The 14,121-nt window shown below is 46.1% G+C and overlaps 2 protein-coding genes across 3 annotated transcripts in view; both read right to left on the reverse strand.

The window, feature by feature from the left end:
- adipor2 (adiponectin receptor 2) overlaps positions 1–2,105 on the reverse strand; it is a 69,160-nt gene extending 67,055 nt beyond the window's left edge. Inside the window, exon 1 of the mRNA XM_066668435.1 lies at positions 1,972–2,105. The gene's annotated coding sequence lies outside the window, so the exon portion shown is untranslated. The remainder of the gene's footprint in view (positions 1–1,971) is intronic.
- Positions 2,106–7,642: 5,537 nt separating this feature from the next.
- The window catches only part of wnt5b (wingless-type MMTV integration site family, member 5b), a 139,553-nt gene continuing 133,074 nt past the window's right edge, over positions 7,643–14,121 (reverse strand). For both annotated transcript variants that reach the window (XM_066667419.1, XM_066667420.1), the window contains one exon: positions 7,643–8,311. In XM_066667419.1, the coding sequence (XP_066523516.1) occupies positions 7,853–8,311 (459 nt within the window). In that variant the 3' untranslated portion in view covers positions 7,643–7,852. The remainder of the gene's footprint in view (positions 8,312–14,121) is intronic.

A 14,121-nucleotide genomic window follows, 5' to 3' on the forward strand; every position in this document is an offset into this window, starting at 1 on the left:
GAAGCAATGAACTGGATTTTCTGCGGATCTCTCAAAACTGGAAGCACTGGCCTTTTTCGCTATATTCATTCATTCACTCATTGTCTGTAAGCCTTATCCAGTTCAGGGTCGCGGTGGGTGCAGAGTCTACCTGGAATCATTGGGCGCAAGGTGGGAATACACCCTGGAGGGGGCGCCAGTCCTTCACAGGGCAACACACACACTCACACCTACGGACACTTTTGAGTCACCAATCCACCTACCAATGTGGGTTTTTGGACTGTGGGAGGAAACCGGTGCACCCGGAGGAAACACGCAGACACAGGAAGAACACACCATACTCCTCACAGACAGTCACCCGGAGGAAACCCACGCAGACACAGGGAGAACACACCACACTCCTCACAGACAGTCACCCGGAGAAAACCCACACGGACACAGGGAGAACACACCACACTCCTCACAGACAGTCACCCGAAGAAAACCTACACGGACACAGGGAGAACACACCACACTCCTCACAGACAGTCACCCGGAGGAAACCCACGCGGACACAGAGAGAACACACCACACTCCTCACAGACAGTCACCCGGAGGAAACCCACGCGGACACAGAGAGAACACACCACACTCCTCACAGACAGTCACCCGGAGGAAACCCACACGGCCACAGGGAGAACACACCACACTCCTCACAGACAGTCACCCGGAGCGGGAATCGAACCCACAACCTCCAGGTCCCTGGAGCTGTGTGACTGCAACACTATCTGCTGCGCCACCGTGCCGCCCTTAATAATTATTTGAACCTGCAATTTCAGAAGTTCTGATTTCCTTTGTGTCTCCTTAGTTCCTTAAACTGGTAGCTCTTTTTATATATTCATCTATAAAAAATAAACAACAGACAACTATGGCCATTTTAATTGGAGATTAAATTAATGAAGCGTTGCATTGACTGAACCATTTTATTAATTTTTTAAAACACTTTATGTATACATTTTTAATGAACCAGACCTCAATGCGTTGTCTCAATTTTTGGCACAATGGCAAATGAACACCTGTGTCAGAGAACCTTGCAATTTAAAACACCTACATTCACAGTTATTTTGGATACTTTCAGACATTCTACAATTAGCCAGAACATTAAAATTTTCTGTTCATTTTTCTCAGCTACATTTACCTGACAGCTATTAATGACAACGGTTAAAAGTATTAGATGTCACTCCTGAGGTAAGGATGACAGCTATGAGCCTTAGCTTCAGAAAAGGAGAGCAAAAAGCAAAACAAAGACAGACAGCTGAATGTTTTTCTGCTCAGGGGATGGATTTAAAGCGTGTAAGGGTCTTGAAATGTGAATAAATCACAGACGCTACTTGTGCTTAATGTTTCCAGCAAGGTTTCATAATTCCAGCTGTTGTTTTTTACAGCTGTACAGAGCTGGTATGAACTGTGAAGGCTGACAGGAACTATGAGGGTTTGTTTACAGTGGACTTAGCTATAGCCAGTAGCCTGTCCTCTGTGCTCTGTATTAACAAAACCTAAAGAAATGTTGTTTTTCGTGACAAAATTAACATTTTAATACGGTTTAAAAGCTCGACAGAGACACAGTCTAGTGTCTGACTTTTCAGATACTGAGAAAATACTCTGCTCCGATGAACAGGAGTTGGCTTCTTGTTCGAATTCCCCGTTCCACCTTAAATGCCATAGACGGTGCATTGGCATTTAAGGTGGAAACTCGGGATGTTAACAAGAAGTCAAGTTCAGCTTCGGGGAAACATGTAGGTCACTGTCAAAGTAAGCGAGGAAGAAAAGACCAAGTTTTATACGTGAACACAATGTATTATTCACGTTTTAATGTTGTCAATGTTAACTTTGGTTCGTTATTTTTTTTTTAGAATAAAAATAGACTTATATATCACTAGCTAGTATAGTGAAAAGAAACCAGGACGGCGGTGACTTAAATACATGTAAACGGTTAAAGTAGAGCGGGTTTACCTGAATGGTGGTCGGTAAAAGATGTCGTTTATAGCTGTTTGTGTTTCGGAGTACCGACGACTCCTATGACTCCACTCTCCCCGTTAACACTGACTCCTCGCTTCCACCAGCTGAACATCTTCATGGTCGCGTCACGCCCCTCGCGTGAGAGGTCCCGGCCAATCATAGCCCAGCGGTAGACACCAGCGCATCATGGGAGTTGTAGTTCCACCAGTTGTTTGTGTCTTTCTGTTACAATAGGCTACTACTCGCAACGCCTCATTACGTGGGGCCTGTTTCACAAAGCAGGATTTCTCCGATTAGCCGGATAACTCAAGCCTCAAGTCAAAATTTGACCAATAGACATAGAGCTGAGGTACATTCTGAAGAGTCCTTTGGTTAAGTTATGCAGCTAACTCATAAATCCTGCTTTGTGGAACACCGCACCTGTTTTATGAGTTGACTAGATAACTTAAACCCCAAATTGAGGACTGTACTTAAGACTCTTTTCCAATTGGACACACATTACTTTGAGTTTAAGCTATACAGCTAAACTGGGAACTACCCCAAGCCAAAATGAGACACTACCTTGCTTTCAGTCGTAAGAGGCGTATTCATTCAGATGTGACTGTGCTGTGATCACAATTTCGGGAGCTAAATACAAAACAGGATTTCACAATTTAGCCAGATAATTCAAGCCTCAAGTCAAATGTGTTCAGCAGGGATAGGGCTCAGGAGATTTCCTATGGGACAGTGCTCAACACTGGGCTATTAACCTATCCAGCAAGCTCATAAATCCTGTTTTGTGTAACAACCCCAGGTCATTGAGTTTGTTTGGAGCTCTCAAGATATATATATATGCAAGCTTTAAATGTTCCTTCAGATGATTAAATCATCCCCTCGATTCAATGTGTTAGTTAATCAGGCTCTATGTTGAATAATTAATTCTCTTAATTTAATAATAATAAAAAAAGGTTGTAGTTTATCTCAACAATTCCAAAATAATGCATTTTCCATAATGTTACCTAGTGTAATTGATATGTCTGGGTATCAAATAGCAATGCCTGTTTTTAACTTATGCAATATGATTAATATGAATCAGTCCAGAACTTTTGGGTATGATCCGCATACTTTAGTTTTTATGGGTCTCTTTACAAATAGAGTTGAAACCACACCCACATATGGCACCACCTTGTCAGCAGATACCAGGGCACACACTTTTCTTATCATTTTAATGTGAAATGACAGAGCTGAACTCTTGCAGGCTGAAGTCTGGAGCATACGCAAGTGTCCTGGTAATGTGTTCTCAGGTCAGAGTTGGGCACATTCTGCAACGGGGTCACAATGGTGAGGCAACCGCAGTGAAACCAATCAAGTTTGGTTCACAAAGAACAGGGCGTTAACAGTGAACAGTTCAAGAGGTTTCATCATGAATTTGAAGTATGTGCGGTGGTAGGGAGAGGTTTTCACGAAGGGAGGGAGCAGTGTGTAAATGGTGCGCTACTACCTGGCCTGGTCCCTATACATTCTGAAGCCATGGTGTGCTTCATGACGTTTTCGGTTTACCATAAACAAATGAATGTGGTTTTTTGGCCTGCGTAGATGTGCTTAGAGAATAGCATCATTGTAAGGTTATGTAAAAACCAAGATCATTTTGTAAACAGCTGTAATAATTCATCATTGACAGAGGCATTTCCCTTGGAGCACTTGACATCCGAAAGGGCTTCACTCACCATCACCTTGGTCGTTTTCATTAGGCGTTTACATGGTCGCTAAGGCAAGCTAAGCAAAAAAAGGGACATCTAAAAGAGCTGGACATGGATTTTTCTGCTGATTTACACAAAATAAGCAAGAGGGGTGTTGATGGTCTTCATTGACAGGAGTCAGAGCATTGGTGTGTAAGAGAATGTACATGAGAAATACATCAGCAGCTACAAATGTTTCTAGACACCTGCTCTTCAAGTGTTTCTTCTAAATTGAAGTGTTACTTCACGACTGTAGTACATTTTTCAATACAATTCCGAAGGAGTTTCCTTGCCATTTGCTAGCTCTCCAGTTTGTTTGCGTGTTCGGAACCGGTCTAATGTGTTTATAACAACCCAGTGGAGTAAAAAAACCAACTGTCTCGGTCCAGTATGCAAGGCATTCTCTCCCTCTCTCTCTGCAAACGTTGAAAAGCATGGACCGAGATGAATATATTGTTCTATTCCTGCTTCACGTGGCTTATATTGACTTATTTTAGCTGTTTCGGATCACTTAAGGTGGAAATGTCTCCAAACTCAGGAGACGGCTAACTGCATTAGTGACGGCGCTACAAAACTAGGTGACCAGACGTCCTCTTTAACCTGGACATTGTCCGGGCGGAATTTCACAAACGTCCGGGATTTTGTTTTTCTAGAGCTTACATAGAACTTCGAGAAGTGTTTCGTTCACAAACTAGTCCCGCCCTCCCCTACTCCGATTGGTTCGCTTGAGTGAGAAGGGGGCGTGGTGAAGTAGCCTACAATCTTCTGATTGGACGGTCTGACTTTAGAGCTACCGTTATTGGTCGATAACCTTCTCTGTGAACATTTAATTGGTCAGTCTGCACGTCAGTAGTCCTTGTTTACCTCAGGCAAAGCTCAGGTACCTACTCTCATCTCGAGCAGCTATGCCCAAACGGAAATGTAAGTTCTTGGATGAATTAAAAAAGAAATTCCCAGGTTTTGTGTAGCACATAAAGGTGTAAAGGACCTAAAAGCACACATCGGTTCAGCTAAGAATACAACGACAGCGAGGGGCGAGAGCTCATCACTCCCAGACGTGTCCTCTTTTTCACCATCTCAGATCTGGTCACTCTATACAAAACTAATCAACTCGACTTACAAAGTTGTAATTGAAACAGTGAATGGAACTTAGAATTGCTTTCCCCACTAATCGTAGACTTCCCCTTTAATGCTTAGTTTTTTCCCTCTGTGCTGCAGTAGCAGGCTCTTCTCTTTAGTTATTACTCTAGATTTTGAAACACTGCAGTTAGGATTTGATTGCATTTAGAAAGCTAATGTATTAGTGACTGTGAGGAGTGTGGTGTGTTCTCCCTGTGTCTGCGTGGGTTTCCTCCGGGTGACTGTCTGTGAGGAGTGTGGTGTGTTCTCCCTGTGTCTGCGTGGGTTTCCTCCGGGTGACTGTCTGTGAGGAGTGTGGTGTGTTTTCCCTGTGTCTGCGTGGGTTTCCTCCGGGTGACTGTCTGTGAGGAGTGTGGTGTGTTTTCCCTGTGTCTGCGTGGGTTTCCTCCGGGTGACTGTCTGTGAGGAGTGTGGTGTGTTCTCCCTGTGTCTGCGTGGGTTTCCTCCGGGTGACTGTCTGTGAGGAGTGTGGTGTGTTCTCCCTGTGTCTGCGTGGGTTTACTCCAGGTGACTGTCTGTGAGGAGTGTGGTGTGTTTTCCCTGTGTCTGCGTGGGTTTCCTCCGGGTTCTCCGGTTTCCTCCCACAGTCCAAAAACACACGTTGGTAGGTGGATTGGCGACTCAAAAGTGTCCGTAGGTGTGAGTGTGTGAGTGAATGTGTGTCTGTGTGGTGCCCTGTGAAGGACTGGCGCCCCCTCCAGGGTGTATTCCCGCCTTGCGCCCAATGATTCCAGGTAGGCTCTGGACCCACCGCGACCCTGAACTGGATAAGGGTTACAGATAATGAATGAATGAATGAATGTATTAGTGAGGTCTGTGACTGACGTCAGGTTACAAATAACTCCTCAAAGCAGCATTAAAAATAAACGTAGCTCCAGCACTCCAGAGAACCCAATAATTCAGGCGGATTTATACCCATCTAGCCTATGACACTGGACATATTGACTTTAGGCTCATGTACCATTGCTCCAGTTCTTCTTGCTCTATTTACAATGCTTTCCAATGAAGTTTGTACAAATTTTGTGGGTCCAATGTAATGTCCATGGTACAAACATTTGGACATGTACTGTACTTATGATTGAGTACCTGTTGATACGAGCACCTGAGGGGCTATCACTGCAAATATCTGTCATGATGTACTTAAATAAAGCTTTAGAATTAAACAGATCTTTGGTAATTGTGTACAACACGTACCAACATGAATAAATAACTGTTCTAACAAGGGATCAGAACTGTCTTAAGATTCTCTGCTGAGCTTAACAGCTGCCCATCCTGTCTGACCAGATCCTGGAGAAAGACATTGTGGATTGGCCCTGGCGGCTAACATCTACACAACCCCGCCCTCCATAACTAGCCTCAATAACTGTAAGGAACCGCCCGCACGTCCCCCAGCGTCTCACCTTCACACCCTCTGACTGACTGATGACTTACTGTGCCTCCAACATTCCTCATTCATACTGTTCTTTGTTTATTGTTCTGCTGAGGTGTTTACCAGAGTTCTCCTTTTGATTCTCGGTTTCTCTGCGTGATTCTTCCTCTCGTTCCGAGGGAGTCTTTCCTGCCAGTGTCGCCACGGCGGCGCTCACTTGAGGCTAAAACCTGGAATCCTCGGTAAAGCCTTGAACAACAAGCGATGATATGGTGCAGGCATCATAACTGTCACTATTAATATTTTTATTATTTTGGTTTGAATGATGGGGAAAATACATCATGTACACAACAAGCATATGGTCATAGGGCAGCAAACAATTTGGATTAACATGTAAAGGACACGGAAGTGTAGTTTGCATACATGGGCTGTTATTTACAAGGTTAGCATTCTTTCTCACAATTCATTGATTGACGATCTTTGGCCTGATCATCACCACTGTCCAGTGGCGTGTAATATCACCTCTGCTAAAATATAACTCGGTAGAAGCCTCTGTATCAAAAAATAATATTCAGAAAAATACATAAGACGAATAACATGAGAGAAGCAATTAATAAAATATAATCTGAACCACAAATGTTTGACTATAATAGCATTTTTCAGTCCTCATTTCTCACATTCATTGCTGTGAAGCTCAGTGTATTCAGGCATCACTGTTGTGTGTGAAAGGCATCATGGCATTCATTGGAATTTCATTGAGACACAGAGAGGGAGAACGTTAAACACAGAAAGAGCTCATATGAGCAAACAGTGAGCTTCAAAGTCTGAAATCATTAGGAGTTGACGTGACCACACACACTGGGCTATTTGGCTTCGTTCTGATTTCGGGAGACGTGTTCGTGAACAGCTCCACGGCTCTGTGAGGGAAGTTCTGGACTTTGAGATGCGCAGCGACACACGGTTTCAGAATCGGACACGACGTCAACAGACGTCCCGTCGTTCCAAATTCCACCGTTCCTCGTACAAGGTCACTTTATAAGAGCTCTGGTGTGCAGCAGAGGTGGAGCGAGTGTGTGGGAGAGGATCAGGCGTCGCGCTATTAGAGCAATGAGTTCAAAAGGTCGTCTCCTGTTTCTCAAGAGAAGAATCATCAAGCGCAAGAGCCACGGATCACGCCAAGTCTGCGTTTCAAACTGATTATCCGATCAGCTGAGTGCACGCGAGCGAGGGACAAAGCAGCAGACCTCTCTCTTTCCGTCTTTCTGCTCTGTGATTGAACATCATTAAATTACCACTTACCACACGCTTACATATAAAACTATTACAAGATTTCTTTATATTTATTAACATCGTCTTAATACGTTTGGCCCGGGCCGAGAAGCCCAAGAAGGTGCTCTCCCTCCCCCTTCCCCGTTAGCTCCTTTTAGTTTAGTGCGTCCCTACCCCCTGCTTCTTCGAGGGTTCTTTAGTAAAAGCAGTTTTAAACAGAACTGTGAAAAAGTGATGGTTGTTTAGCTTCAAAAATTGTTCATCTCTGAAATGGGATATGGGTCCCACAGTTGCCACGAGTCCAAGAACCCTTATTTCAGTACTACATAGGACCCGGTTCCTTTCGCTAAGAGCGTAGGGCCCAGTGGGGGCTCTGCGGCTACTTGCAGACGAACTGGTCGACGAGTGACGTGCAGCGTTTGCACTTGACGTAGCAGCACCAGTGGAACTTGCAGTGGCAGCGCTCGTGCTTGTAGGTTTTGAACTGGTCGTAGCCGCGGCCGCAGCACATAAGCTCGCAGCCGTCCATGCCCTCCGAAGTCTTGTTGCAGAGGCGGCCCTGGGTGCCCAGCGAGCCCGTGCTCTCGTTGCGCAGGCAGTAGTCCGGGCTGGGGTCAATGTACACCAGGTCCTCGGTGGTGGGTGGGTTAAAGCGGTTATTGACTTGCTCCAGTTTGCCGCGGCGGTTGATGCGCATGGCCGCGGCGCTGTCGTATTTCTCCTTCAGGAACTCGCCCACGCGCCGGAAGTCGGCCAGCTGCAGCCAGCACGTCTTCAGGCTGCAGGAGCCAGACACGCCATGACACTTACATGCCACGTTGGCCAAGTTGTACACTGCCTGGGGGACACACAAATAACAAAGGTGTGCTGTTAAATTACATATAAAATCACACTTTCAACATTTCTGTAAATATCTGGCCAAGGATTTACACCCCATCAGCCATAACTTTGTTGTTCTACAACTACAGAGTGTAGTCCATCTGTTGCTCTGCATACTGTGTAACATGTTCACACTGTTATCTTCCTTCCAACCTGTCCTTCAGGAGCACTGCTGTGTCTGATCCACACACTAATCACATTAATGCGAAAGCGCCGCTGAGAATCTGTGGGGGGGGGGGGGGGGGTCTGACCTTTGAAGAACAGGCTGAAAGGGGTCGAATAAAGTATGCAGAGCTACAAAGTGCTCCTGTATGGTCAGTGGAGCTGATAGAGTGGATAATAGTTTTAGGACATGAGGCTTTTGGAAAGTAAATAAAAGTGTAGCCTACTTTCTCTCTCAAAATCAGCCAAAAAACATAAAACTGTTAAAGGTGCAAACCATATAAAATGTACAACATAAACAGCGTGGAGTGAGTTGCACACGTTGCGTTAGACAACTCTTGCAGCCAAAACGGAAGCGGATCTGTTTTTGTGTGAAGACACTGCCCTCTAGAGGCCATCGTGCTTCACTACACGGTCTCTGTATGTAATTATTGAGTTGTTCCAGGGCCTGGCGGAGCCTCCAGGGGCCTTTGGAGTTTACAGTCTCTTAACAAACAGAGCGGCAATGAGAGCATTTGGAGAACAATGGGATCAATGGATGTTCTGTTCTAGAGCACACAGAGAGCCCCACTTCCTGCCTGTTACATTCACACACTCCAGCTGAACCAATACCAGCTTCGGGTGATCGTAACTAATAGCTGATAGCTCTGAGAGTTGGTGATATAGTGGCTATACCATGACGGACTCACGTTTGCAGATATATTATATGTCCAAAAGTTCATAGACACTGTTCACTGCTGACACCACGCATTTTGAAAAATCCCATTTGAATTTAACGTCACACTCTGGAGCCTAAGCCCCAACGCTCAGTGCCCAGCAAAGGCTAGGTGTGTGCAGAGCCCCCCCCCGGCTGTAGGCTGTGGAGCAGTGCTAATCGCACCATCAGAAATACATCCGTACCAGCCCTCTCTAATGTGGCTGAATACAGACTGTATTCAGTGTTCTCAGAAGAGCAGAAGCGGTTAAATCCCTGGCAAACGAGGCAAAGGATGGTATGAAAATTGGACATGAAAACATCAGTCGAACAACAACACTCGTCCAACAAACCTTTCATCTGTTTTCAATGCATTAAAACCCTCCAGCACCTCCACACAGAGCGCACACAAGCTCTATTCTGTGTCGGTTCTCCGTCAGGTCGTTAGGGTGAGGGGGGGGGGGTGCATTTTTTCCTTCCCTGTGTCTTTGTGAAACTGCAGTCTCCTGAACATTGGAATATCAAAGGGATCTCTCTCTGTCTCTCTCTTGTCTTTCAATCATTTGCAGTCTCTTTCTTCACTCGGGCCCCTGGCCCTCGCACCTCCCTTTAACACCTCATGCGAGACGGTGGTTTAACAGGCGCCTTTTACAGAGGTGCTGCAACCCCACCCCACCCCGACTCTATCAACCCCCACGAGTGACAGCTGCCGAAGCCCCTCCTTCTCTTACCTGCTTTTAAAAAGAAAGAGTGAAGACTGAGTTTTACACTTTGTAACACATTCTCTGTCAAAACAGCAGCCTGCCTGCATACCAGACCAGACACCTGCCACAGGCACGCACAGGTACCTGTACACACCCCCTTCACACACACACACACTTAAATCACACGCACAAAGTGTTGTGGAAGAGTTGTACCCTCTGGGGAACAGGGTAAACCTATGGCACTAAAATGTAGCTTCTATTGGGAGCCTGTACCTCCCAACACCTTCCATCAAAACCCTATTTTCTCCCTTCCTTTCAGTCTCTCCCCGACGTTTTCCCTCACCCCTCCCTCTCTCAGGGTGTGATAGACAGTCAGGATCATTGGTGCAGAGAAAGGACACGGTCTTGGGCATTGGCACAAAGGAGCGTGCTCAGACAGGGCTGGGGCCGGCTGGGGTGGGGGACCGGCATGGGTAAACAAACGGCCCTAAAGGTGCGCAGATAAGAGGAGCCCGGGAAAGTGGAGCTCAAATAAACAAACCCAGACCCTTCTCTTCCACAGCTCCCACAGTCTCGCAGCTCCTCGGGTTTCAGTTCCAAAGTTGTATCACATTGTACCAAAGGCTTATCATGATATCAGCTCATATCAGGATTGGAAGCACTTGTTGTGTTGTTATTGTTGTTGTTGCTGTTGTTGTTTAGAAGACTCCATGCTACAAAGACTGCATTGTATTCATCCTGTGATTCCAGAAGGTTCTAGTCCTAATACCTATAGCTATACATTGGTATCGGATCAATATCAATTGGGGGAATGTAATCAAATGTTATTACATTAATGTATTCGAAGAATTGAGAGTGTTATATGTTTTATTTATTTATGAAACACAGCTTAAGCTTCTTCTACTCCTTACGGCTGCAGTCAAGCATGTGCGTAAAACTATAAAGCTATAAAAGTGAGGATGTTTGCTCAGTGTGTGTGTGTGTGTGTGTGTGTGTGTGTGTTGGTGTCAGTGTCAAAGAGCTCTGCTCCACTTGATCTGTGTGGCAGTGGCCTAGTCCTTCGCCAATGGCTTTTGTGACCCACAGAGCCGTGACCGTACACTATCAAACACACACACACACACACACACACTATCCTTCGCTAAAGCACCCCTCACTCCCTTCAGGCCGTGATCTGTGAGGCATCAGGGAGGCGATATCTATTCCCTCCGATACGCTTCTGTCACCTGCACAAAAGCCTGCAAGCACTAAGCCTCTCCACGCAAGACAAATCTCCAGCGAACAAGCCGAGCGAAAAAAGAGCCGCCAGCAAGGAGCGGAGGGGGTCGCCCGGGGCAACGGCACCGCACCACACCCTCTCGACGCCCGCTCCCGAGGTCAGTGTCTCCCTGCACCGAGGCAGAGAGCAGCCCACGGAAAATAAAAAAGAAGCAAGAATAGGTGACAACAAAAGCTCCTCTCCGCGGACCCTTTTCAGCCAATAACTCTTCAGGGAGAAGAAAAGCGAAAGGGTTGGAGAGAGGTCACGTAATGTTCACCCGCTCTGGAGATTAGCTTCTCCAAGCCTTGGCTGGATATGCCCTGCTTATAGAGCTATCGGAATTAATGCACAGTTTTATACTTTACTATAATTAATCTTCATTTCTTTTTCCAATAAACTCAAGGGTCCCTATGTGTAGCTGATAACGTAGGCATTACTTACGATTAAAGTCTAAAGATGAACAACAAGCCTAGAGTCCTAAGTGAGTGTGGGTGCTATGAGAATGTTCCAAAAGTTACATAGTGTTGTTTCTGCAGCGCTGAGACTGGAATAAAAACAACACAGACTCTATTCTCCTTATTACAGCTCAGCGGACCATCACCCTTTAAAGTTTCAGAGTGTAATTTATAAGAGGATGTTTCCTACCCTCTTCCAAAATTTACATAGTGTTGTTTCTGCAGCGCTGAGCCTGGAATAACAATGACACAGACTCTATTCTCCCTATTACAGCTCAGTGGACCATCACCCTTTAAAGTTTCAGAGTGTCATTTATAAGAGGAGGTTTCCTACCCTCTTCCAAAAGTTACATAGTGTTGTTTCTGCAGCGCTGAGACTGGAATAACAACAACACAGACTCTATTCTCCCTATTACAGCTCAGTGGACCATCACCCTTTAAAGTTTCAGAGTGTCATTTATAAGAGGAGGTTTCCTACCCTCTTCCAAAAGTTACATAGTGTTGTTTCTGCAGCGCTGAGACTGGAATAACAACGACACAGACTCTAGTTAAAGTTCTGGTTTAAAGCAGACTTTAGCGATATGTTTTCGCTCATTTCTAAGGATGCGCCCCACCCCCCACCATCCCCCACCACTTTTCACAGGAGTCATCCAGGCCTTGACCTCCTCACCTGGAGAGCTGGGGAGTGCCATAACCCAGAGAGAGGCCTTCTCCTCTGTAAACACCTTAAACAAGCTCATCTGGCCAAAAACAAACACAGGAGAGCAGAGCTCTGCCACAGTCCACGCCCACATCAACAGGCAAATGGACTTTTTATGACGCCGTGTGTCATCGAGAAAAGCTCTCAGGGGACTGCGCTGACGGCCAGCGGGGCGCGGTCAGCCAGAGAGAGCGGGACGACCCAGAGCACATTCCTGCAGGGCCTGGAGCCGCGGCAGGAGCCGCTTACCCTCAGCAGCGGGGCTCAGATAGACGATAAGGCAGCCCCGTGTTTTACACCCATCAAAGGGCTGTAGTAGCCTCTGGCCAGGCACCCCTACACACAGACACACAAAGAGACAAGGGCAAGGGATTCGGGGACTTTTCTTCCTCTAACATGCAGCAGATCAAAGAAATCAACAACCAGAGGCTACTTCAAACAAACGGCACACGGTCGTCAGTTCAGCACTGTCTAGGGCTTCGGGTCTGATCTGATCTGGTCTTTCCCTTAAACTCAACGCAGAGCAAATTACTCAGCAATGGTAAACAGTGAATAGCACAATGATACTACTATCATTCAATCATTATCTGTACCCCTTATCCAGTTCAGGGTAGCAGTGGGTCCAGAGCCGACCTTAGGGCGCAAGGCGGGAATACACCCTGGAGGGGGCGCCAGTCCTTCACAGGGCAACACACACACACACACATTCACTCACACATTCACACCTACGGACACTTTTGAGTCACCAATCCACCGGGGAGGAAACCGGAGCCCCCGGAGGAAACCCACGCAGACACAGGGAGAACACACCACACTCCTCACAGACAATCACCCGGAGGAAACCCACGCAGACACAGGGACAACACATCACACTCCTCACAGACAGTCACCTGGAGGAAACCCACACAGACACAGGGAGAACACACCACACTCCTCACAGACAATCACCCGGAGGAAACCCACACAGACACAGGGAGAACACACCACACTCCTCACAGACAGTCACCTGGAGGAAACCCACGCAGACACAGGGAGAACACACCACACTCCTCACAGACAGTCACCTGGAAGAAACCCACACAGACACAGGGAGAACACACCACACTCCTCACAGACAGTCACCCGGAGGAAACCCACGCAGACACAGGGAGAACACACCACACTCCTCACAGACAGTCACCCGGAGCGGGAATCGAACCCACAACCTCCAGGCCCCTGGAGTTGTGTGACTGCGACACCTACCTTCTGCGCCACCGTGCCACCCTACTATCAAATATAGCAGACAGATCTTTGCTCCAAACGTGGTACGGGCCAATCAGATTATTTAATATTCTGATATAGTGTGAGCCTCTGGTTATAAACGTTATTATAAATCAACCATTGGCCACTTTAGCTTTAAAGCAACCAGAATGATGAGATTTAACAATAAAAATCTATCAGAAAGCGAGCCTACGCTTCCTTTTTAAGGAAAAACACTTGGTCTTTATTCTTATTCGACTGATAATATCATCACATGCTCAGAACATACAGGTGGTGGCACTGTGTACATGATGTAAACATACACAAGAATGTTACGTCAATGTAATTGAGCCCTTTCCACCTACAGTAGCACGGCTGCCTTTTCTAGTCTTACATTAAGAGCATAGGTTTAAATAAAATAATAAGGCAACATAAGGTACACTGTAAAAAAATGTCTGTGAATTTTACGGTGGAAAACTGTAAAACCATGACAGTAAATGACCGTAAACTCTAAAAAGGTTGAATACAGTTTCTGTAAAACAGTGAAATACCGT

Source organism: Hoplias malabaricus, chromosome 4 (assembly GCF_029633855.1).
Source record: "Hoplias malabaricus isolate fHopMal1 chromosome 4, fHopMal1.hap1, whole genome shotgun sequence".
NCBI lineage: Eukaryota > Metazoa > Chordata > Actinopteri > Characiformes > Erythrinidae > Hoplias > Hoplias malabaricus.